The sequence below is a fragment of the Pleuronectes platessa genome, chromosome 21 (assembly GCF_947347685.1).
Source record: "Pleuronectes platessa chromosome 21, fPlePla1.1, whole genome shotgun sequence".
NCBI lineage: Eukaryota > Metazoa > Chordata > Actinopteri > Pleuronectiformes > Pleuronectidae > Pleuronectes > Pleuronectes platessa.
The window spans coordinates 11,686,293-11,712,700 of record NC_070646.1 but is presented as its reverse complement, the minus strand read 5'-3'; the positions used below and the strand labels follow the sequence as shown (position 1 = coordinate 11,712,700).

The following is a 26,408-nucleotide window of genomic DNA, read 5'->3' as shown; positions in this document are numbered from 1 at the left end:
CGGAAAAAGAAAGAGAGCTGAGTTCTTCCTTATGGTGATTATGAGTTTGTGTTAAAGTTGTAACACATTCAAGATTCATTGGTGTGTGTGTGTACGAGTTTTTTTATTACCACTGTAGGACCTTTTCCAGGTCAGGACCAGTAGACCTAATGGGGACCAGAGCCTGGTCCTAATAAGGCTAAACCTAATTTCTGAGGTCCAAGTTAAGGTTAGGGATAAGACATGAATTGGGGTTAGAGTTAGGCATGAATTGGTCACGGTTAAGGGCAGGGAAAAGGTTCTGGTTAGGCTGTCCACAATGAATGGAAGTCAAATTCAAATTAACAATAAGGACGGCTGCATAAAACTGTAAGTGTGTAAGTAAAAAAGACAGCAAGAGATGAAATGAAACAGCTTCTTAATTAAAAAACAGCATTTTATTAAAACAAAATGCTTATTTACAAGGCAAGAGATAATACTTTTGTCTGGAAAAGTCTTTGTACCTTAACAAACAGGTACAAATATGTATACACAGCCAGCCCGGGAATGATATTTGCATTACAGCAGTTATTCCACCCTGAAGTTCAGGACTGATGAGGAGACACACGCAGAAAAACAACGTAAAATGGCTTTTGACATCTTATTCAGGAGGTAACAAAACAAAAATACAAAAGAGCATCACCTGTTACTCACAGGACGACTTGAGTCCTGATTTGGCAGGGACAGACAAGAAGAGACATGGTTTTCTGTTTAAATAAAATTACAAGTTTGTGAAGGGTTTTAAAAATAAGCACTGGATGCTGGACAACACAGATGCAGCAGTGGCTAAAACTTTCTTCTTAAACAGAAAAAAACAACAATTTCCCAGTAGCTTGAGTGAGTAGCTCATTATGACACCCACACCAATATTTGTACAGATTCCTTGTTCCAATTAACAGGAGGCGACTAGCATCACAGACAATCCTTGTCATTCAGTATTAAAAATAAATATAAGTTGGAGGAGGGACAATGTTTCCATAAGAAGATTTAGTCCAGATATGAGTATTTAACTTACTGGCAGGCCGTGTTCAGACCACCACTAAGAGCCAAGGCCCTTGTTTCCTCTTGGTTCCGCTTATCAAACTGTTCCAGTGTCCAACACGTCCCCCAGGCGCCTTACAGTGAGAGCAGCTTACATTTAACAGCTGTTGTCTGTGTTTGACAGATGCAGACGTAAACAAAAACAACTTTTCTATCCCTGCATCACGTCCCTTCTCCCTCTGGCTCCTCAGAGCCACGGGTGCCAGGCCGGATCCATACGACACAGGTTGTCCAGGCTGTTTGCCGCGGCCACCAGGGTGTTGACTTTGCTCTCCCCCCCCTCGAACTGAGCCAGGTTATGGAGGCGGGTCATGATGGCCGTGACGGCCTTCTGGACCAGCGAGACGAGCTGCTGGGAGTCCATGTTCTCGGGCTGGCCAGCCGGGGACAGGGGCATGGACGTGTCCTCCTGGGTCTTCTTGTGCCACGCGATGATCTCATCGCGGAGGACGGCCTTCAGGATGCCATCCACCTATCAGACAAAGAAGAAATGAAGATTGAAAAAAATGAACGGTGTAGAAACATGAAGTTCACAGTTGACGTCGACCATAGGGGACGTTTACATGCATCGGTCAGTTTTTCTCAGTGAACAAAGAAGGTCTCTTCACTATTTCTAACTTATGCAGGGTAGAAGTTTCTATCCTGTGCTTAAGTCACATCAGATGTTTTCAGACAATGTTCAGAAACTTCAGAAAATGTCCACACAATTGGGCCTGGACACATTTTTGAGCAGTTTGTCTTTCACATGTGAAGTAGGCAGCAGGAGATTAGCTGAGTCGGACACATTCAAAACAACAAGTAAACATTCAGAAAGAAGTTTGGCACATCTCAAATAATGTCGTCTTTCAAATGTCTACGTAGATGGCACCTCTTTTTTTTTTTTTTTTTTTCCAGCATTGCCAATGTCATCAACACACCATTTCTCTTGCTGTGAATTCTCCAGCTCTCTAGACATTTTACAAGGGGTCTGGCAGGAAAAGCTCTGAAGTGGACCTATGGTAAATTTCAGGAGAATGTTGTTTGTGTCTCCTATTGGCCCTTTCCTAATGTGTCCAAAATGTCCATCATGGAAACAAAAGCAACGAAACATGAGAAAACCTCAGTTTATATGAAGCCGTTCTCAATCTCAAACAAACACACAAAACAAAGCTGTTAACTCCAGTTAAAGATGTGTCAGTCAACCTCGAGGAAATCTCACTGTCGTTAAAAACTCATTATGGTGATACAGAGCTGAAATAAATAACCACGACGGGGCCACAACACCGGCCCTCATCGCCCAGCTAGGTACACGCTGCTCCCTGCTCAAGTGTTTATATGGTTTCACTAGGCACTCCATTGTTTATGTGGTTTAAGGCTTCGCTATATTTGAGTGGATGATTGTTGCGTGTTTGTTGTGCTCCCTGGAAACGTCCATTTTCTCGAACCACAAGAAACCCCGGGCCTCGGGGCCAAGTCCTTAACTGGTTCACATCCGCGACTGTTTTGTTTATTTTCATTCGAAGCACTGCTGTTCCTCGTGCATCAGTCAGACTTAGACTATGAGCCCGAGCTATACATAGACACCACACGCCTGTCATTACTGCCCTGCTGCAGATGCATTATGCAGCCCTCTGACTGCTCCTGTTTTCATTGCACTGTTTTTGTTTGTTTAGGCCTTAGATAAACCCAGAAGCAAGTTCACCGAGTTTAAGTGCAAAACAAAAACTATTTGTTTAAAGCAGCGTTATTACAGAAATCCTAGTCCTATGAGTACAAGCCTGATTGAGGCTTTAAAAAGGCTTAGAGTGTGAAACTTTAAACAATGATTAGAAGCCTGTATCGCCCATTAAATGTGTAATATCTCTACAGGCCAGACTCTGATTCTACGCTGTATAAAATCTCCATTACCCATTATCGATACTGTTTATCCTGTGGACTTGTGGCGAGAGGTTGGGTACACCCTGGACAGGTCGCTATTGTATCACAGGGCAAACAGACAGAGACAAACTACCAATCACAACTATGGCCAATTTAGAATCTCCACCTAATTTGCATGTCTTTGGACAAGAAGCCGGAGTACCCAGAGAAAAGCCACGCAGACCTCGAAGGGAGAACGTTCTTGCCGTGCTCGCCACCGCACAACTGTGTCTCCCTATTTTCTTACTCAGACATATATGTTTTTGCAGAAATTGTACATACCTTAAAGTTTGGCTGTGAAAAGCATCGTGCCACAGCAATCATGGAGGCGGTGAGAGGGCCGGAGACGCCGATGGTGGTCAGGAACTCAGAGATGTTCGGCGTCAGGCGGAACGGAACAGGACGATTGGCGTCCAGGTCGCCCGTGGCGTCGTTGATGTCAAAGCGGAAGTAAGAGACATTCAGTTTCCCTGTGTCCTGCAAGAACCACAACGAGTAAAGTTAAAGGTACGTGCTACAACGAGTGTGGATGTGTGAGGGTGGCTGGAAGAGGGAAAAGATGGTATCTTAAATAAAGCATTGATCAGAATATAAATATTCCTTTAGCATTTTTCTTTCTCTGCAACCAAATGACTCTTCTTCAGAACAAAACAAGCGCTCACATACGAAATGGCTGCTGTTATTGATCTGTGTGCCCCAGACACAGTAACGTGTCAAACTATCAGCAGCAGAACATCTATAATCCTCAATTCACTCCCACTCCCCTCTCCCCCGCCGACTTAAATATATACAGCCCAGTTTTCTTCTTTAAGCCTGCATTTATGTGCGAGAGGGCCGCTACACAAGCAGCCATTCCAGGGAAGATAAGCTCCCTTATAGGAAAAGGTGAGTGGCTCTGACAGCTTTATGGCAGAGCATTTCATTCCAGCCCGTGCTTCCTCTCATCCTCTGTCTTGCCTCTTCCCCTCCCTCCCATCTCCCCTACTGTCATTTGCTCCTCCAGGCCCCAGCGGAGGGACTCAAGGCAGTGGGCCGAGACGCATCCAACCCCCAGGAGGCTCTGATATGCCTGCAGACAGTCGGATGTGGAGGCAGCGCTCAGAATGCTAAATGACCAGACTGGTGGCTGGAGATGGCTTCATCCGGTTGGGCTGGTGTGGGACTTAGATGACGCGACGCCAGCGTGTCACATGGGGTCTCGGGGGGGGGGAACTTGACTGCGAGGAATGACAAGTCACTGAGTGATTTTAAGAACAAATGTCAAAGATATCAGAGCCGATAGAGAAAGTATCCACGAGGCAATTCAGGAGACTCTCGGTTACGTCTATAAGTGAGTTGAGGCCTGAAGGAGGTGTCGTGTGGACTGAAGCCTCACAGCATCACTCAGCTCCATCTTAATGGAATATAAGGTCTCTATTTAGGCAGGGAGGGGGGGCTACTGCTGTGATGTCCTGTCCTTGCACTCTCTTCCTCTCCCTCTCTGTTTGTGTCTGTGTGTTTGTGTGTGTGTGTACACTCCCTGCACTGTAATCCTCCTGTGTCTAATGGGATCTGCGGAGTGGAACAGGCAGAGAGGGGGGCTTAATACCAGTGCTTAGCTGCCCGGAGGAACGCCTGTCAGCAAAGGCAGATTAGGATCAGAGGGGAGGGGTGGCCCAGTGACACAATCATCTTTAATAATGACTTTAAGAAAGCCGTCTGCGGATGCTGAGCGCCGGATGGATGCATGTGGACTCGCTTGTGAGCGCACGCACACAAACACGGCCTCTTCAAATTGAAACGCCTCTGATAGCTGTGGAGCCGAGGAGCCGAGGAGCCGAATATAACATTCTGTCAAAACATCATTCGCATTGACAGCAACCGTCTGACTGATAGGCCCGGCGTGAATGTCACGGGGGAGGATGGTAATTCATACGCGCCAGATATGGAGAGGGGGTAATGGTGATCTCTTAATGCATCTATGACGGCGTATATCTATCGAATTAGGCCCTGGTTTATGGATCCCACTTGCCCTTGACGGAAAGAGTCCGACATGTGTCTGGCTGTGCGTTTCCTACCTGTGCTATCTGCAGCATCTCGGGGTTGAGCCGGTTGAGGTGGAGCATGAACTCGGCCAGACCGATGAGGGCCAGCTGGATGGTGAACATCTTCCGGAAAGTCCAGTAATCGGTGGCGTTGGGGAAGGTGTGGAGGGCCCACTCCTTCAGCATGCTGCGAGGGACCATGTTCCCCTGCACCTCCTTCAGGATGTCCCGCAGCACCTGGTCAGGAAGAGGGAGTAGAGGTTAGATATGCGGCAGTCGTTGAGCCATTAGTGGGCATCACATCCAGCATCCATTTTATTCAATGCAATAACACCCTCCTCTAACTGAACACAGTAGTGGGTAATTTATTGTTGGATTTTTCCAGGGGCCAAAAGTATAGACAACACAGGAGCACATAACTTCCTAGCTATCTCGCTATCACCAATAAATATGTCAGGGTTTTGCGTTGAAGCATCAGAGTGCAAAGGCTATTTGTAGCAATACATTTTTCTCGGTGATGAACTGTCATAAAAATAAAAAAAATCCATTACGGAGGAGGCAGAGACACCAACCAATCGTCTTCATGTAACAAAATGCAGCCAAACTATGAAATTAAAAGTGAGCAACAGGCCTGGTGAGCAAAAAAACACTTTTTCTTTTGACTTATACTGAATACTTGGACTAGAAGCAAGAACAGCCACCATAATATTCAATTAATAAAACCTTAATTGGAGAAAAAAGCAGTAACAAAGCAACATTTTACAATTTGCAGATCCATGAGGACATTAACTTAAGTCTCCTATTATATCATATCATACATATATGTGGGTGTGTGTGTGGAGTGCTAGTCTCTGTACCTGGTGACTGGCCTGCGTGCCTCTAGCCTGAACAGTGGCCAGGCGATCGTAATATCGGGAGATGGGGTTGTCGTGCTCGATGCCCTTCTTGGCACAGCGCTGTTTATAGATTTCCACCAGTGACAGAGATGAAGGATTGTCCTCCACCAGCCGCATCTGAGGCGACACCGCCACCACTCGGGGCACTGGAGAGACGGAGGTAGGAAGAGGAGGGCGACAGGATACAGGTGGGAAGGAGATTGGGAGGGGAAAACGGGAGAAGAAGAGAGAGAGAACGAAAAAGGGAGGAAAACAAAGTCAGTGACACAGTCGAGTTTTACTGGAGTGTGAACCACAGATCTAAACCAGTTGGGAGTTGGGAAAACAGCAGCACTGAATGCATACCACGCAGGGTCAAAGACGGTACAAGACTTGGCCCGGCTTGTCCAGTAAAACCAGTCTAAACATTTACATACAGTGGCACACCAAATCTAATCAACGCCAGCCATTCCAGTTGGTAGGAAATGGGTTGGAAGGGACTGTTGAATTCCCCTTCCGTATTTCCCCTTAAACAAACCAATCAAGTGCATAAATGGAGAGTGGGCAGAACATCTGGGTGGAGGCTAACCACGAGGGAATGACTGCAGAGGAAATAGCGCTTGAAAGCGAATTGAAATTGTGTGTGGTGTGTGAGTGAGACCGAGGCAGACAGAAGAAGAATGAAAGGGTATGGTCAGTACCAACTGTTCTCTGTGGACAAAAAATAAGAGAGCCTTTCCTTTTTTCTGGATCACAAGCTGGTGAAATATGTAATAATTTCAAATAAGAAAAATCACAAAAAATGAGAGAAATGCTTTATATACAATCCTCTTTTTTTTTTTAATCCTCCTGCACATTATCTGTAGTCGTACCAGTGAAGAAGAGGTGCCTTTTGGTGGTCTCCTTCCTCTTCTCCAGACAGGGGTTGAGGAGGCGCAGCAGCTGCAGGACCCTCTCCTCCCGGCGCGACTCGGTCAGGCAGGCGTCGTTCATCACCAGGTAAGGGTAGATTTTGCCGTTGTGGCCGCGGATATAGAGGCGACGTGCTGCGGTGTTGTGTTTCTGTACAATTTCCACTCTGGGCATGAACCTGGAGAAAGTTGTGGAGGGACAGGAGGGATTTAATAAACAGTGTGGGTGGAATGATACGTGGGCACAATGCTCCTGTGTGCTGCAGCACTTCTATAGAGCGCTTTAATGGAAACTTTCTCACTCAAAACGACCAATATTTATTAAATAAAGACTTGAAGTTTGGAATAAATCACCAGGGATTTCGGTCTTACCAGGACAGGATAATAAGCATTTTAGTTCTCTTTGTCTGTTAAGCTATTACATTCATCTGCCATTTTAGATTCTTCACTGTAATAAGAGCTAAGTATCTGTTGAACAGAGTCATACATTTGTAAACTGCAGTGTTTGCTCAGCAAAGCACAGCCGTTCAATAATAAAATAGACCAGGTATTTGGCTAATGGCTGCAAATTCATCCTCCAGAGGATTCCTTTTGTGGGAAAGTCCTGTACCTTGCAATCTTGATGTAGTAGTGCGTAGGTTTGGGCATGAGGAATTCCCCGGGGATCTCCACCTCGGCAGTCTGCGCAGAGAAATTGCTGAGGAAGCGACATTTCTCCTCAATGAGGAAGAACTTGGGCAGCTGCTTGGTCTTGGCCTCCAGGATCTTGATCCACTTTTTCAGCTTGGAGATGAGATTGTGAAGCTTCATGGAGCCGGGCACGCTGAAGTCAAAGTCTTTTAGAAGAAGAAAGAAACAACATTGTTACAACAAGAATCACCTGTTTTCTTAACTCTTAGTGTCTCCCCTCCTTCTGGGTTTTCACGTCAATAAGGAGTAAAAATGAACCAAAGTGCTCTTTGTCTTCTTTAATGAACTCTTCTAAAAAATGCCCTTTGGCAAGACACCAACGCCCCCCCCAACTGCTGCCAACAGTAAAGAACATTTGTTGAGCTGCTCCCAGGTGTGTTTGTATTTGTGCGACCTTTAACCTCCCCCTTTAGCTGTGTGCTCCTGGACTTGTGCTATAAATACAGATATGTTTCAAAGTAACCTTGCCAACTAAAATACTATATGGGGCTATGAGGCATGCAAGCAGGAAACGCACAAGGGAGTACTCAAAGACAGTCATTTTAAAATATACGAAAATAAAACTGAAATGAACGAGATCTAATAAGTTGGTGAGCTGACATCCTTGCCTGTTAGACACCACAAATGGTGAAACTTCATTAAAGTGAGATCTGCATGTTTACTTTACAGTTATTTACCCTTAAATATTTACCAAGAACACCTTGTTTTCCACAGTGAGGCCTTAGCGGGGGGCGGTGGTTACACAAACTTACATTTGGGAAAATCCCATTATAAATATTTTGTCACACCCGTTGGGTCAATCCACTCCACGCAGTGTGGTGCAATGCCTTGCTTAAGAGAACTTCACAGATAGGTTATTCATGTCAGGCTGGCAGCACGTGGAGAGCGGTTTGCTCTATCAACTTATAACTCCCTGGCGGAAGCTGGGAGCTGATTAAATTAGAGCAATAAAAATGAGAGTCTTAAAGTATTACATTTCTGTTTCAAGTCACAACTCATATTGCACATAACATATTGTGGTGAGCTGTGGCAACAAAAACAGAAGGAGGGGAAGTGAGCCAGGCAGGTTTTCCATTTTAGAGTAAAGCCCCTAGGACACTCACACACAAAGACACAGAGACAGACACACACACACGCCTCTCCTATTTCAGTACACCCTGTTGTGCCGCCTGTTATAATGAACCCATGAAACTGCAAGGGCTTGCCATTTCAAACCTGTTCAATCTCTCCCAGAGTGAGACCTCCTAATACTTTAAATAAGCCCTTTAAAACAGCCAATGTTCTTTTCGGAGTGGCCCTATTTTGCTATCCGTCTGCCTGCAATCCACCTGCCTTGATAGCCGAGGTAAAATTGAAACAGTCCCGAGAAATTGCAACCCGACGACAATTCAGCGCCATAAAAGTGTATAATGGTAACAAATAGAAAAGGCGTGTTCCCCTCCGTCTGAGCCGCAGAGCACTGTAGTAATATCATTTCATCTTTATCAGATATAAAACGTTTACCTGTTTAAATCTAGAGATGTCTGCTCATAAGACATAGGCATTGTTATTATGACTCGTAAAAATAACTAAGAAACAAAACACCTTTTTTGGAGAGAATTGGTGAACAATATGAAACCTTGTTTTGAGCTTAAATTAGCTCAAATTATTTTAAAAAGGGGTCATATGCTCCAAAACCTTTTAATAAAATCTGTCCAGTGGTGCATTACACACATGCACAAAATTAGCAGCCCTGTCTGAACCTGAGATCAGAAAAACAGATCACTCCCTTTTCCGTGAAATCCAATTATTAATACAAACACTGCACAGCCACACTCAGCCATATCGCAAATAACGCAGACTGTAGCTACTTTAATTACAGTATCTATCTTCCAAACAACTGGTATTCATAAATTAACTTCAGAGAAATGACCTTAAACAAGAAAAGAAACAACATATCATAATTAACCTCGAATAGAACATTTTCATGTCTTTCTTAAAATAGATTAAAAAGAACGAAATTAAACAAAAAAACAGAACTGCTGCGAGAAACCACAGAAGTGCTCTGTAGCCAGTGTAAAAGAGTCAGTGAGACGGAGGAGAGTTATTTCCAGTGCCCCTGAACTCATCTTTGACCGCTGCTCTGTCAGTGGGGGGGGAGAGAGGATGCTGAGAGAAAGAGTGATGTGTGGAAAGTAGGAAACAGGCTGCTCTGACCTGTGTGTAGATAAAACATGGGCTGCTGTTCTGCCCTACCTGGCCTGTCCAAAAGACCACAGTAGACAATATACACCACTATAACAAATAACATATCCTGACTCAGGAGGTAAGTTCACCTCTGTATAGACAATCATTGTTCCCTGATGTACTGCCCCCTCACTTACCAAGTGTGGGATTGTACATGTCGCACCTCTGTGTGCAGTAAGATGGAGTTTACTGGATTTCACTATGTCTGATTAGTGGGCTGAACTTGTGAGCATTCCTGAATATTTGGCAGAACTTCCCAATTAAACTTAAAATTGCCACCTGACTTTAGATATACATAGGTCACAGGTGCTAAGCCAGGGTGCTATACAGAATTACAATGAGTCACATTTAACTGTGCTAAATATCAATTTAGCATGACAAATGACAATTCAGGCGTTGAAGAAAATGTCAAGAAACTTGTAATTTTTTTCCGGAAAAAAGCTCTTCTGACAAAAGTCTCTGGAACAGATCCACTGCTAAAACAGTAACTCATGCAAATAGCATTCACTGTAATTGGATTTGAATGCCTCCCTGCTGCCAAATGTTCTATGTGCAAACATAAACCCATATTTTCCGGCCCACAAACCCGGTGAAAGCGAGTGAGCCACTAACGTGGTGCGGGGAATGCGAGCTTGGCTGCTCAGCAGCTCTGTAAACCCTGTTTGTTCCGCTCTAGAAGGCTTGTGTGGTTTCAGTCTCTGTCGGCCCTGCTCCCACGCCGCCGTGGGGACAGCTGGGTAGCGATGGTCGGCGGGCGCTCTGCGAGGCAGAAGCCCCGGTGACGCCTGGCTGAGCTAGCACAGCTGGCACTGCAACATCTGGTGAGATTCATCAGCATGGCGCTCATGGAGTCTCACTCAGTCTTGTTTGTGTTGTTCATTCAGTCCGTCCATGTGAGGGTCCCAGGCTTTCCCTCACTAATGCCATCACATCTGTCTTCATGCCTGCTCTCAGGCTCTCGTTCCTATTGTTACATAGTTAGGTGAGTATTTTTCGAAAGCTGCTTCTCATTCACTTGCTCTCCTTGTCCTGCTCTATCCCAGGGGCCAAACCCATTAGCTCTATTGGTCACTCTCAGGACCAGTGGAGGAGAAAAGCACAGGAAGCTCTGCAGAGTAGAGCAGGGGTAGAGGAGGGAGAGGAAGGAGGTGCTTTGTGGAAATGCGATAGAAAAAAGAAAAAGAAGTAAAAAAAAAAGACACCGGGGCATTTTCTGAGAGAGTAATTCAGTGAACACGTATGTGCAGTCAGTCTGTACGAGAGGAGAGGAGGCGGCAAAGAGGTTTATTTAAACACCGAAAGCTGAGGGAGCTGCAGACGGCCCTCGTTTGAACCAGGTCCAGTGAACTGTGTTCGACTCCCTTATGTAACGTAGGAAAACAGACACGTGGCATCCAAAAACCGGGGAATGATTGTTTTGAGAAAATGTCTCGGAGGAGGCCTTGGCTAAACAAGAACTGCACCTGTCCTGTTGGATTCTACAGTTTGAATATGAATCATGAACACGCACAACAAAATGACTGCGGGCTTCATCACTTCATTAAAAGCATACACATGAGAATCACTGACTCTTTTGCTTAGACATGAATACTAAAGGAGATCATAGAGCATTGTTGACTGTCTTCCAACTCTTAATCTTTGATGTTGCATCAGTTTACAACACCTCAGAGAATAACGCGATTGGGAATGTAGAAAATGTGCCATTAGGAATGTTCTGGGGTTTCTGGCATAGAAAGTGAGGAGACGTGGTCTATAATTCAACATCAAGGGAAAGAAAGTGGAGTGGATGTTCCTAATAATAACCCAACATAAAAGCTTCTTACCACAACGATTAAAGTGAACTCCTGCTATTTGTGTTGGTAGTTAATTGCAAATTTTTCCATATTCATGGTTTTCTCTGAATTATAATCCCTTCCTATGTGTTGTTTTAGACCTATATATATATATATATATATATATATATACATAGCAAGGATATGGAAAGACATGTTTCATCCCTGTGCCCAGAGGCTTCACTAAGAGTCGACTCTTGAATTCACCTGTGTTCCAATATTTTCAAAGCCATATTTAGTTTTGGTGCAGCAAACAACCATTACACATTGCTTTCAATGCACTGCTTTCCTGACTAAGAAGATAATATGGGAGGATCAACCTGACTGTTGGCTGGTAGTGCAATAACAATAGATAAAAAATAAGTGTACATGTCAGTATAAACTGCCAGAAATTGCACAGATTGTGAAAATCGCTTTACGCTGCCTCTGGTGGATTGTAAGTCTATAAAACCAGCAATGGGAATCTATTCCACCAGTGAAAAAAGTTATTTTATTAGAGTGGTATAGTTTCACACAGACTTTTAGATGCTGCAAAGACAAAAAACTCAACAGTGTCGTCGCTTCTGTGAAGGCAGCAGCCTAACGTCATCTGCTCCATTTCATCAAAGCTAGACAGGTTGTTAAGATCACCACCGCAGAGCTGCACCAGTTAAGATTAGAAATGCTGCTGACTTGTGTATCATTAAAACCAATGTGGGAGTGTGCACATAAACAGTGTAATAAAGAAACAAACAGACAAACACACACACACACACACACAACTCTGACAGGACACCAGCTCCAGCCCCTCTCTGAAATCCTATCATCTGGTTGAGAACCTTAATTATGCTGCACAACACCAATGCTGCTGCTGCTGCTGTGAGTCAGAGTACAGTCCGTTCAGGCAGCACAGATACAAGCGGCACAAGGGTCCGTGTACACACAACGTAACCCGTTCAATGTATTGCAGCTGAGGCCAATCGAGTTCACCTGTCTCGCCATTTAAACTAGTGTCGACATGGGGTAACGGCAATGCTGCTCTTGTTTGCAGAAAGGTGGCTGATGTATGATGCAGGGCCTCGGGGAGAAGAGCTCTGAGGAGGTGCTGCTTTTTGCTTCCTTGCCGGTTGTCGCACCTTGTCGAATATTTTTCCGTAGCCCGAATACTTAAACCTCCCATTTTATGTCTCTTCACATTTCCAAGTGTTAGAAGTTAGAAACAAGTAAAGCCAGTGATGCCTAAAGTTAAAACGGCTGACGGCCATGAAACTAAAGTGAACAAACAAGGTTCAAAAAGTAAGTAACTGAAAGGGCTCTTCATGGCTTCGTTTTCTTTCAGTGCACATATTTCTATATTTGCACAGGCAGGGGAAAATGTATTTTAGAAGCCAACCAACCTGTTGTGAACTGTCCCTTCATCTTCTGAAAAACGGGGTCCTGGGCTGTGGCCTGAGCCCGGCGGGCGAGCGACTCGGAGGCAGCGCTCGAGAACATGGTGGACACATTGGAAACGTTCTCCAGGCCAACGCCGAAGGTGCTGACCAGCTTCTTGACAAAGTTGAGTGTGTGTGGTGTGATCTTGGCATCAGAGACGGCGCCGCTCTTTTCAAAGGCCACTGAATAGCACTTGGCCAGGCCCTGTTGGAGCTGCCTCAAAACCTGTGGAGTACAAAGATAGAGTTATATTATTAATGGTTTGTCTTAACAATGTGGCTGAGGGGATAGAGCGGTCGTCCTCCAACAGGAAGGTCGGTGGTTTGATCCCAGTCTTAAACTCAGTCTCTCAAGTCAGCGAAGGTTCACTGCTGATACATTCACGTAAGAACAGAACCACAGTGCCGCTCAATTCTGTATTTGTAAAAAAACTTTAAGGCAAAACAAACAAAGAGATGCTAAAATATTTCTTAAGAAGCAACGGTGCAGCAGTTTGATTTCATACAGCAACCAAAGCAAGGGAAGGGGGGTGTAGTGATGTGGTGTAGCAGGCCTGTGCCCCCGCATGCCCAGTGGAACGGAGCATAGAAGCCTGCAGCTGCTGCCGTGTGCCACAAACCATCACAGATAATGACACGGACACACACACACACACCAACAAACTTCCAGCCCTGAATCCCTTGCCCCATCCTACATGCTCACCGCAGCCATCCATCACCCATCTCCGTCTCCTCTCCCCCTGCTGTCTCTCTTTCTCCCAGACCCCCCCTCCACCCAGAGCAGATACTGTGTGTGGATGCTGCCTTGCATTGTTAAAGCTATTTTCAGAGACAGACTACTGAGTCGGGGCGCTGCCTCCCGCACTGCCACCAACACAATAAGCTAGGTTAATAACAAAACATGCTGGGTGAATGGATAATTCAAGTCGACATGTGCTTCAACAAAAGACATTTCTCTGATCCGCTTATGGCAACACAGTAGGTCGTCGCTGTCTTCCGTCCCTGACCGAACTATTCACAGAGAAGTCATAACATCATAGACTAAACATGGGTCAGGCTGTGAGGGAATTTGCCAAACTGTGGTCTTCTGGTCGACTAGGAGGAGTGATTCACATATACAAGATGTGCAAACCTACTTGCTTTCACACATATGCACGACAGTTTTCACAACGAGCCGAATTACGTTCTCACCGCCCGATCTGCTAAAAATACACGCACATCCGAAGCCAACACCTTTGCTCCTCTCACCTCTTCATGCCAGTTCTCCCTGAACCACACCATCTGGTCGACGATGCCCTCCAGGGAGGACAGGAGGGTGGGGTGCAGCTCGCGTTGCATGTGCATGATCCGGCTGCAGCGCCACATCGGGGCGGTGGCCCGTATGGGCCCGGGGTCGGAGGCCCCCGAGTGGGGCTGGGCCCCCACTGAGCTGGGCTGCTGCTGTCCAGATGCATCTGCAGAGACGAGTGGATAAGAGGAGGAAAAGATGGAGAGGGAAGCGACAGATGGGAGAATAAGGAAGGAAGGGTAAAAAAGAGAGACAATTTCTTAAAGTACAAACCATTTTAAAGAGGATATAAACAGACGTGCAGCAGAACGTTTTATGGTCAACAGCATATTCCAGGCTATAAACAAATTTCTTTACACATATGTACTAAGAACTCAGCATGGTAAAGGAAACACGCTACAGCCATGTGTACTTACCACTTTTGTAGCGCTCCCTCTGCTCAATCTTGAGCGTCAGGTAAAGGGTGCGGATAGGGAAGTAGACCGCCTGGGGGTACACTCGTCCCACCTAGCAGATAAAAGGGTCACAGATTACATTTCAAAGACTCCCCCTCAGGACCGCGAAAGAGAGAGACAAGAGGCAGACAGAGGTGGCGGTGGAGAGAGAGAGAGAGATGCAGAGAAAGACCCTGTTTGTGTATGTGAGTCAGAGAGAGAGCGAGAGAGCCAAGACCTCTGCTGTAACGGAGAGAGTGTTTGAAGCTTCGAGTCAGGGGAGTAACGGAGGTTAAAACACATCATGGCTGAATTACAAAACTGAATGTGACTGATGATGAAATCACCCTTAAGACTGTCAAGAAAAGTCAGACAACATCGAAAGGCTTAATGGTCGAAGCATAAGACATTTCAAGTTTAAAACACAAATTCACATTAGACCCAAGGGAATAGTAGTACTGTGATAAGTTATGGTGAATTCACAGTTTATCAAATCTGTCTCGGATAAGTTAAGCATCCAAGATTCATCATTTTCTGACATAAAAATCCTGCTTTCCACCTAAAAGCACAAGTCACTGTGACACACTGCACACAGACACTGTGGAGGAATCACCTTTTAAATGAGAGCAGTAAACGTGTGTGTTTGACATTTGCTATGAATGTGACTGTACTAAGACCGAGGCTTAAGGTAGAACATGAGCTGTAACAAAGCTCACTTCAATTCTACAGAGGCAAGAATAATTATTATAAAAAAACTGATGTTTTTATAAAACCATAAGCTTTGCCGACTGGCTCTGGTGGTCTAACATAGGAGAAATTAAAAAATATGAATAATATTCAACATTTTAATAAGCATACTTTTGGTCTCATCTTGGAGGGTTGTTAATACCACGTGGGATTGTCTGACCACAACATGGTCTATCTGCTGGAAATGTTACAAAAACTAATAGAAATTATATTTTAAAGTACAAAAACAATAAATAATTTACAATTGATTTTTCTTGAAATGCTAGGCGATGTGTGAGCCTGGTGTAAGCTCACTGGATATTGGTGGAAGACCACAAGGTTCCCTTAGATCTGCGAGCAGAATTTCATAGGCTGCAATTACACGGCTACTTGATCCCTTCTAGACCCACTCTTCAACTGCGGGGCAGAAAGGGACACCCCACATGTCAAAGACACAACCGAGCTGAATATCACTGAAGGCGAGTCAAGCATGGATGGTGGCGGAGGAGGATACAAGTGAGACATAGAGGAGGGAAGATAAGAAGCTTTTTTTTCACACTTTAACCTGAAGCTACATTGGTTTTGGAACCACTGAGCTTCATCTGGCTCACTGTGACCCTGAGCACAGGTCGTCTGAGGGATTCTCAAACTGCACAAATCAAGATTACACAAAATAGATCAGCAAAATGGCTAACTCGAACATTCTGTAGTTCTGCTTCAACTATGCGTCGACTAAAGCAGCTGTTTCAGATCACAGCACGTCTCGAATTCTGTGAACGACTTAGTTCCCTACAGGCATGGGAATTCTACACGGCCAGTCAGTCAGTGCCAGGCAGACCGATAACTTTAAGTAGGTGTTAAATGAAGCTGCTGCCGCTGGAGGTCTGAGCCTGGGCAGCGGGAAGATGATACAAAAAGGGAACTGCGACACAATAGCCAACACACCTAACCCATCAGTTTTGGATGATGTTAAAACTGTGTGGAGTTCTCTGTATATTCCATTAATTCATGTAAAGGTTAATAATTTCACATTTGTACACCAGGTACTTATACAGTATCCGGTAATTGTTGAGACTCTGCCTTTTCAAAATTGCTCATATTTTCCATTTTTATGTGCTGATTATAAAAACATGTTCTGGGAAGAAGAAAAAAAGACATTTTAAATGAGTCGGGAGTAACGGGAAGAGGGAGTTCTAAGTGGCAGCTAACAGCAGCATTAAAGATGAAAGAGGAAGGACGGCGGAGAGGAAGAGGAGAAACAAGAAATCAGCACGCTAATGGGAAGATAAGAAATGTCATATTTTGGCAAAGCAAAGGTGGGCTCAAGGGAAGCGGGGCGAGTGGCAGACAAGGAGGAGGCAGCGAGGGAGTGTGGGGGTGCGCGCGGGGGGAGGGGGGGAGTCGAGAGTCTCTGTTAACTTCTGATTCATCTTCCCGCCAGCCCCCAGGCGATCTTCTCCTCACCTTCATCAATATTTCAACATACGTTTTTTAAACATCCCGCCGCCGCAGAGAAACTCTAAATAATTCAGGCAAGTGGCAGAGATAAAGCATGCCGGGCATTGAAATGTGGCTTCTCTCTTTACATAAAGAAATGGGATGAAGAAACGAGGTTCAACCTTTTCCCCTTCAGTCATTACCGGGTGAAGAGGGGAGACCAGAGGAAGGACCCTACAACCTGTCACCCATCGACATCCATGAACAAGGCTGTTCTGTTTCAAATGAGTCACGTTTAACTGAGAGGCCTCTGAAACTCTGAGCTTTGTAACAACCAGATGTTGCACTCGACACAACACTTGAGGATCAAAGCAGTGTGTATAAAAAGCTAAAGTAAAAACATAAATGCTAATTACTCAGGATAATTATTCAATAGCTAGATACTATAAAGCTACCACTCTTAATAGCCTTAACAACCAAACATCATTGTGATATAGTCTCTTTATCTACATGATAAAAGGAAAAAGGATCCTAAAGGTAAAAATTTCTATATAACAGAAAGTCTATCGTTCATGTAATTAACACACCGACCTTTTACATTATGTTTTAAAAACCCTGTCACTTCCCTCTCTTCCCAACGCTTCCCTTCATATCCTCTTTACAGTGTCCCTGCTCTGCTGAGAGGTTGTTTGTCATAGCAGACTGCTCTTTGAAGATCTCCCTCTTCAAATTGTGCGGAAATAATACTCCATTAAGCAAAGCAAATTAGTCCTCAGTTTAATTACTAGCTCTGTTCCCGCAGTGCGGATGCGTGCGATATTAACTTTATAATCATTTCTTGAACAAATAATTTAAAAACCAATTCACCGGGGGATCGGTGAAAGCCAATAGATTTCAGTAAAAAGGGACAGTGATTGAGCCTGAATGCTTAATTTGGTAAAAAGAAAGCAGGAGAGAGGCCACTTTAGCTTGAATGCGGTTAATTTATCTCGATTAGGATGACATGCATGAGCACTAATGCTAACACAGCTGTCAGATGTGCTGCCCCAGAATGGATAAAAGAAACCAAGGGGAAAGAAATATGAATGATCGGTGGGAGGAGCAGACGTCCAGACGTGAAATTGAAGCAAACAAAACAAGGCTAACAAACAAGTGATGATGCCAAACTCAATCTAAGTGGCTGTTTGACAGATGTTTGCAGTGATAATAAGTCAGTAACAGAAACCAAGAGGATTTGTTTTGGTTTCTTTTTGTTCAGAATTCTCACCTGGCTGATGAGGTTGAGCAGAGGTTTCCCCTCTGAACCAACCAGGCAGGTCAGGAGCTGTGGGATCCAGGCCAGCCACTGGATGGGCGGCACTCCGATGCAGTACTTGTCCACGGCATCTGCAAGAGTGTTCTTGTCATCAAAGCTTAGTAGCCACAACACCTACGGGAGAAAGGAGAATATCGAAAATGTGAGAAGGGAGGGAAGAAGTTGATCTCAGGAGGAAAGACAGGTGGGACATAAAGCGGAGTTAAGAAAATAACAATTTAGATGAAACTGCATTATGCCAAGGTAGAATGTTAAAAACTAAATGTGTGACAAAGCCCCTTTTCTACTGGTGAAAAAAATCCACTACCACCGACTCAGATCTGGGGTTTGTCTGCAAAGGGAATGGATACAATTGTCAAATGACTGTTATAAATCAGGTTTATTTCGGCTCTGGCTCAGATTGGCAATGATGGTAACACGAGACCCGGGTGACGACGCTTGTTTCTTAGTTTGGGAAACTAGATGCTGTCACTGCACCTTTTCATATGCGATATTAGGATGCACATTGATCTCTCGGGCATCGACACATAATCATGACAGTTTGTCTACTTATTGTTTCTTATATCTTGGGAACTATGTGCAGAATAGATATTTTTCTTTGTATCCTCTAAGATGCAAGACTGGCAAGAAAGGGAGGACAGAGATCTCTTCAGTTTCTGGTGCCATTGTGATGTCTAATGTGACAAGCTGGGGGGGGGGGGGGGACAGCAAATTCCTCAAATGGCAATTTCTGTTTCTTACTCTTGTCGAGGTTTAAGGACAGATGATGTCGCACATTGTTAAGCCACAAACACAAATTGTTATTTGTAAATATGGGCTATGCAAATAAAATTGGATTAATTGTTGAATGGGAAAGGAGTAAATTGCCTTTTTAGGTGATTTAACCGCGTTCGAAAACCTCTTAATTTTGGTGTGAAAGAGGCATCAGAAAGCATTCATCAGAGCAGTGCTGCCTCCCCATCTCTGTTCACAGCAGAGGGAGGGGCTGCAGAGGAAAGAATGAGCACATCCTGGGAATGCTCGCTACGATCAAAGCCGAGCCAGTGTGGAGGTGATCTCTCCTCCCCCGGTGTGCCCGTGTGTGCTTCTACATGATGATGAAGACATTAACCCCACTCAACCCCCCCCAGGCTCTCCTCAATGAGCCAACGTGGGTACACAGATTGTGTGTAATTACTGATAATCACTGGTCATCTCACTTCATCCATCAGGTCTAAGCACTGCCAACCCAGCTTGGCAGCACACACCAGAGAGGGCCACCAGGAGAAAAAGGGAAAATCGAATTGGAATGTGAAGCCAGTAGGAGCCATTATTAGAACAGATAATGAGAGTAATGCCTGATGTGAACGCCGGACGTGGCAGGACAATGTTTTTTATTTATGCCACCTGAGGCAGTCTATCCATTCTGCCACACCAAGCTTTCTACCACTGTTCACTGTTATAGCACTGATCTGACTGTGTGCCTGTTGTCTGTTAACCCGTTCATACCAGAGGATGGCTTTCAGTACACCATTGATCTGCTGTGAGAATCCTTCCCCACTGTAATACCCCTGGACTGTAATCGATCAAATTACTACTCTTTTTGCCTTTAACTGTGACTAAGTCTCAGAGAGTGGTGGGAAAAATAGCACCAATAATTGATGGGCTGGATATGGTCAGGAGGGAATTAATGGTGACCATATTTGAAAAAAGCTCCAGCAAAATCTACTGATTTTATAGAAACAGGGGATGTGGTCGTTGAAATTCTCTAATATTATTCACAAAAGTCTTCATATTTAGCCTTAAGCCTTAGCTTAAACATGAAGAATCACACAAATTCCCCATTCCTCATTTCCCAGTCCCCCTTTCTCACCTTTGCCAGGTATTTTCGGGACTTGCTCTCGTTCTGGTGGCGGCAGGCGTGGAGGTAGCACGTGATGGCAGAGACTCCCAAGTGGAGCTGGCGGTCCTTGACAAAGATGTTCTCCAGGTAGTCCCCCCACATGGCCCACGCTTTCACCAGGACGTCGTGCATCTGCACCGCCGCTGAAAAGGCCTTGTTGGCCTCCTCTGACCTGAAACAAGGAGGGAGCGTTAAAAAGTGAGGGACAGATTGGGGGGTGATGGTCAAGGGCAAGTGAGCAGAGGGAGGCGGGAGAAAGTATTGAGTGAAAGAGAAGTCAGAGGAGGATAAAAGATAAGAAAAAGTGAGAGACGTTGAAGAGAGGGGGGGGGGGGGGGGGGGCTGAATGAGAGATAGACACGGATGGAGCACTTGATTGAGGAGTGAAGCGGAGGTCAAAGGAGCAAACTAAAAAAGGAGGAAGATGGAGTGTGCGAGAAACAGATAATGATGATCGTATTCTGAATTATGTCCGACACATCAATATGTACCATATTTAATGTGCTGTCATATCCAAGGCTTTTACACATGGCATTACAGAGTAAGCATTTAACCCAGCAGGAAAAAATGTCACAGAGGGTTCAGCTGTTCAGATACAATGTACCGTGAGCTGAACCCAACCCTATGGCCTTGTGCGGATCAATCCATTTAATACTCGGGTGACACGTGAGCTGAGCATATTCCTGATTAATCAGAAATGACAGAGTAAGGTAAGAGCCTCACTGTAGTGGCTACACTTATCTGTACAAACATACATTGACCGTGAAGAGCGCAGCCACAACTTAGAGAAATCTGCGGGCTGATAAACCCGAGGATTTGTGGGATTTTTATCCCAGTGCTGCAATCTGGCAGTCACACTTGAAAGTATTTGGTTTGGACACCGTTAAAATAGCACGCGAGGAAACGGAGAGAGGTGAAATCTGGCAGCAGCCCCGAGTTTTGACTGCAGCATTTATGCTGACGGAGAAATATATCCTGAATCATCAGCTGTTTTCACCACGCCAAGCGGTTCCTAACCACCCACTGGCACGCAGTCGGAATAATTCTTTCACACCTTTCAGCCTCTGATTAATAAACAAGATGCAAGAGAAACCCGAGACGCGCCAGCTTGCAGTCGAGACAAGGAGACAGGCCTGTCAATGCAAAAAAGCCTGACTGAGCTACAGTTGGCGAATGGACCTCCATTTTAGGAGCGCTTCCAAAAGCTACTCTCCCACTAACTTACAGTGAAATGTCTCCCAAGTCAATCAATTAAAATGTGTTATTATGAAAGGCATTTTGGCATGTGATTAAGAAATGGGAGCTTGATTGCTATGGGAATCGGAGCCGAAGACCCTCTAGTGATACTTAATAGGGTTGCCTCAGTCACTTTGCCAGTGTTAAAGTACATTAACAGTCTCTCGGACCCGGCACCCAGCAGACTGTCGAATATCTGACACCTGTTTAATTGAATGATCCCCAAATCCTTAGCATATGTGGCTTTGCTTTTGCTTTTTCTCTCTCAGCTCTCTCTCTCTCTCTCTCTCTCTCTCTCTCTCTCGCTCTCTCTCTCGCTCTCTCTCTCGCTCTCTCGCTCTCTCGCTCTCTCGCTCTCTCTCTCTCTCTCTCTCTCTCTCTCTCTCGCTCTCTCGCTCTCGCTCTCTCTCTCTCTCTCTCTAAACCCCTTACCCCACTCTGCTGATTCTCCCCTGGTGTATGGGGAAGTTAATGATTGCAATAAACCCTGCTGAGGTGGAGGCAAGTTCCGCTGATCCCATAGATTCCTGCAAATTGCCTCGAGTTAATTATTGCGCTGCATATACATTTAATAAGCCTTCCTCAATTTGTCTTTCGCCCCTCGGGGGGCCATGTCACGTCGAAGATGACGGGCGAAATGGGGGGTGCTAACGGGGAAGTGGTGGGCATGAGAGCGGAGCTGTGGTTGGGCACAGCCCGGCAAAACATGGAAGGAGCAGTAATGTGCTCCACAGGCGGACCCAGCAGCCTAAAACTCATTACTGACACTGTCACAAGCTGATGACACAGATGAACATTAACAGTTAAACTACATCATGGGGGATACCTAGTAACATAATCACAGAGATGCTCCAGTGAAAAGTGCTTATTAAGTTTGGCTGCTCTATCCTGAAAGAGGAAAACACCCACGCAGAGTTAAGAGAGCAGAGACAGTTTGGGGACCACGCAATAATGAACAGAAGACAGTGACAGATGAAGGAAAAGAAGAAGGATAGATTCAGATTGTCAAAATCATGAGTGAAAAGAGAGTTACGGATACTTGTGTGAAGGTGGAGCGGTAGTCACAGAGCTAACAGCTCCAGCACTGGAAGACGTACTTGTTGATTTGGGCCAGGAACATGCCCTTCAGAGCGTAGAACTCAGCCGTCATCTCCTTAGTGAAGTACTTCAGATTGGTCGACTCAATCACCTCCAAACCCTAAACAGACAGAGCAGAGAGCACCGGAGGTTGAGCTTCAGACAAAACTGCAGAAACAAAACTCTCGTTTATCGTGAAGAAGATACCACATCATTATTTTAGCCGGGGTCATAATCACAGGAGAAAAACCAACGGACTGCTCAGTGTTCATTAAGAAGTAAAAGAAGAGGTGTGGCGGGAACTCGACTTCTATTATGGGGAGCCTCGGATTAGGTGTCCCTTCTATACTGCTGTGACAAATGATGTGTAGCAGGAGAGAGAGACAGAGAGCACCAGAGGATATGAGATAGAAGAGAGGGAGAGGAGTGTCTGCTGGTACTTTTAATGACTTGTGGTGTGCTGGACTGCATCTATTAATCAGAGTACTCCACGGGCTTAAGAGCAAGCTCCAGAGTTACACTCCCGTATAAGTCTCCCTGCTATAGCTTGTCACCTAGAGCCACCCCAAACATTTCTTGCTCTTACTACTTTCCCCACTCAAATCACTGCTAACTACGCTTCCAGCTACTGGCAGCAGAAAATCAAACCGAGCACTTAAGACACACTAAATGCATCAAATGTGTTTCTCCTCGGCAGAGACGGAAGTTATAGTCGGAGCGTTCATTACCGCGGTCCACGTCTCCCGCAGCTGTGCAGCATTATGTTGCAGGTGCACTGGTGCGATATATTTATCATGTTTTGATCACACAATTAAGTCTGTACAAGCAAATTGATTTTTGCCCTTTCTAGAGAGCGACTTTGCCAATAAAATATTTCATGAGTTATTTACAAACTGCACTAACATTTATGTATTTGCTAATAAAAAACCAAAAGCAATTTTGAACACGACAGAAAAACGATCATTAACGCATTGATATTTGTAATATAATATTAATTACAGGGAGCGTTTAACATAACAATCTGGTGCAGTCAAGTGTTATTCACGATGATATCAGACTTACTTTCACCCAAAGTTTGAGTTTTCTGAACAAATGTTTTAATCAGTAAGACATAACATTAAAGAAAATTGAGAATAAGAGTCTAGTGTGTTTTCAGAGAAGGTCACACTCCATCTTACCTGCATGCATTCATTCTTGCCCATGACACCGGCCAGCTGCAAGTAACACTTGACCTGCTGTCTGATCTTCTGGAAGCAGTCAACAATGGGCACAGTGGGGATGGTATGGATCCGACTCAGAATGTCCAGAGCCACATTCACCAAACCCTGGAGAAACAACCGTGTGATGTGATTTCATAAAAAAGACACAAATGTTTAAATAAACCTGAAAAGGACATATGTTTGTCTGTTTTGTTATTCTGATTGATGATCATAGCAGATCGTTACCTGTTTGCGTCCGATCTTGCCGTACTGAATGATAGCTGAAGCTGAGGCATGGACTCCCAACATGGCATTGTTGTTGTTGGGGTCGTGCTGAGTGTTCGTCTCATATGCCGTCACTATGGCTGCAGATAGGAGACAATACATCCATCAAAGCTGCTTTCATTTTTGTGTAAGTTGCATAGTTTTAAAAAAGTGAGAAGAGAAAAGAGAGGGGAGCTCAGAGCAGTGTGAACACGGGGGATCTCAATCTAAAAAAGCTCTGCTGTCATAACGCAGAGGCAGGGCACCGGGGACACTAAATGTATTGAGCAGTAAATGGGCCATGGTGATGAAATTTCATCACGAATATTTCATTTCACTTTAACATAAGTTTGAAGGCTGTCATGTATAAATGAAGAGGATTTTATTGGCAAGGTGGTGCAGAACCAGCGCTATTATTATTTCAGCTCCTCACAGTGTGAGCCGGAGCTCAAGTTGCATGAGACATCACATTTTGCAGTGGCTGCTTCTCTGACTGGTTTCAAAGTCACCACGGGAGAGAGCTGAGCACCGAAAAAAGGTGTGTGTGTGTGTGTGTGTCCAGCAGCCTGCAGTGAGGGAGAGTGCTTTATTGAGCTGACATTAGAAATATACAGAAACCCTGAGGTGGTTCTGTACATCCTGGCCTTTTATAGAAGACTCCTCTCTGGGACTAGTGTACACCTAAGCAGCAAAATGAGAATGTGTCTGCAGGACAGTGGAACCTTATACCACACTTAGAATGTGTCAATAGTCATGCATATGAACAGGAATATATGTTTCAATGTTCCTGTAGCAATCTGTCAGTGTGTGTGTGTATCATACCCTGGTAGTGGTGCTGCCTCCACATGAAGATGCTGCTCCAGTGTGACAGGTCATCAGAGACGATGGGCAGGCGGTTCCTCCAGGTTTTCACCACCGTCTTCATGTCATGGAGGCTGGTGTTGCGGCCCAGGTTCGCCGCCTGAAGCCCTGCATTAATTTGGGCTGCCTCCTGTAGCTCGATGATCTGCTGTGCAGCCTGGGGTGAAGTTAGAAATAGCTTGAATCGTGAAACTCTCATACAATATCGCAAGTAGCTTGTCTACGCTCACTTGACTCTTTCACCCTAACTTTTATGGTGCGTGCCAGATGGCAGAAGTGGAGCCGCAGGCGAATGGAAAATGCTTCTTTTGCTTGCAATGGCAAACTTTTTTGTTAACACTAAGAATTTGGGGTTCTGAGGCCTGTCTCACAGTTTGCTGGAGAGGTTTGGTCGAGACAATCTACCAGCTGCACTTCACTTGCTAATACTTTGCCCACACATCTAAACAGATCTGTGCACCTTGCCAGGTTCCGTGCTTACTTGCATTGCACATATCGTATCCACGAATTATTTTTTCACTGTTTTTTGTATCTGCAATTAATTTCACATACTCAGATTGAGGAAGGAGGGTACTGTTACTACTACTACATATTATAACATGGGTAATGGCAGCGTATGAAGACAGAAAAACAATAATGGAGCTGCCGTCTCGAAGGTCACTTGCTTCAGACTCATACTCAACAACCCCATGGATGAAAGCCCCTAAAACGAGATGAATCAAAGTGACCAAATATATTTGCTTTAGAAATAATGTCAATTTTTATACCATCAAAAATAATTTTGAAAATCATTATGATTTCCTGCATTGCTTCAATACCTCATCTGCTCCACTTTGGCACAGAAAAAAGGGACAAGGAGATGGGAAAATGGGAAAATGATAAGTGAGGGCTTCTATCTCATTCTGTGAAAAGGAGCCACATTGATTGGCCCAAAGCCGCTTTGAGAACATATAATCAATCATTCCATTACAACTACTCATCAATCAATATTAATGCCAGCCCTCATAATCGATGGTGTGGGTGATAATCCATTGATCGTAAGTCATCGCTGAGAGCTGGGATTTGGATGATAACTTGATTCAAATGGTTTTTGAACCCTGCTGTTTTTGCGAGGGTGCGGGCGTCTCATTCTCCGGGGCCCATGGAGTCGTGAATGTGAGATATAGAGTTTGGAATGGAGATTTACAACAGGCCGCTTTGCTGGGTCGAGGAATAAATAGCTTGTTTTCCCGAAGCTGGAGTAAATTAATTGGACATGGGACACACAGGCATACCAAAATAAACACACACCAACAGAGAGTGTAGTCACCCAATTCAAATACTCATTTTGAACGGATAAATGCAGTGAATCAGAGCTTTGCTGAAGACCCACCGCCCCGAAATCAAGTCTCGTTAAACAAAATAAATTAGGCAGTACAATATTTTTCACAATTATCTGTTAATATCAGCTGATGGCCCATTTCTAACCTTCATTCAGTGCGACCCATTCATCATGTAAATGTAATTCTGCTGCAGGTATTTAATCAAAATGGTATCTGATGGCAGGGAAGTAATTACAGCCGTTCTAAAGTAACTCCCTTTCTTCCCTCTTCTTCTCTTTTTGTCTCTCTCTCCCCCCACGTTCCCCCTTACTCTGTTCACTTTACACCTTTTTCAATTCCCAGCGCTTTAGTCTCTCTTCTTTTCTCATTCTCCTTTTTCATCTCTGCTCCTGCCTATTGCAATCTCTCATCGTGGAATCAAAGTCATTTTTTAATCATCTAT

General features: G+C 44.7%; 1 protein-coding gene across 2 annotated transcripts in view; it reads right to left on the bottom strand.

Annotated features, from left to right (window-relative positions):
* Positions 1–394: 394 nt before the first annotated feature.
* The window catches only part of trrap (transformation/transcription domain-associated protein), a 79,262-nt gene continuing 53,248 nt past the window's right edge, over positions 395–26,408 (bottom strand). For both annotated transcript variants that reach the window (XM_053413986.1, XM_053413987.1), the window contains 15 exons: positions 24,606–24,801; positions 23,766–23,884; positions 23,499–23,645; positions 22,341–22,441; positions 19,978–20,179; positions 18,078–18,239; positions 14,630–14,720; positions 14,174–14,379; positions 12,890–13,151; positions 7,376–7,601; positions 6,727–6,944; positions 5,837–6,021; positions 5,013–5,216; positions 3,238–3,432; positions 395–1,531 (listed from right to left, as the gene is read on the bottom strand). In XM_053413986.1, the coding sequence (XP_053269961.1) occupies positions 1,247–1,531; positions 3,238–3,432; positions 5,013–5,216; positions 5,837–6,021; positions 6,727–6,944; positions 7,376–7,601; positions 12,890–13,151; positions 14,174–14,379; positions 14,630–14,720; positions 18,078–18,239; positions 19,978–20,179; positions 22,341–22,441; positions 23,499–23,645; positions 23,766–23,884; positions 24,606–24,801 (2,799 nt within the window). In that variant the 3' untranslated portion in view covers positions 395–1,246. The remainder of the gene's footprint in view (positions 1,532–3,237; positions 3,433–5,012; positions 5,217–5,836; positions 6,022–6,726; positions 6,945–7,375; positions 7,602–12,889; positions 13,152–14,173; positions 14,380–14,629; positions 14,721–18,077; positions 18,240–19,977; positions 20,180–22,340; positions 22,442–23,498; positions 23,646–23,765; positions 23,885–24,605; positions 24,802–26,408) is intronic.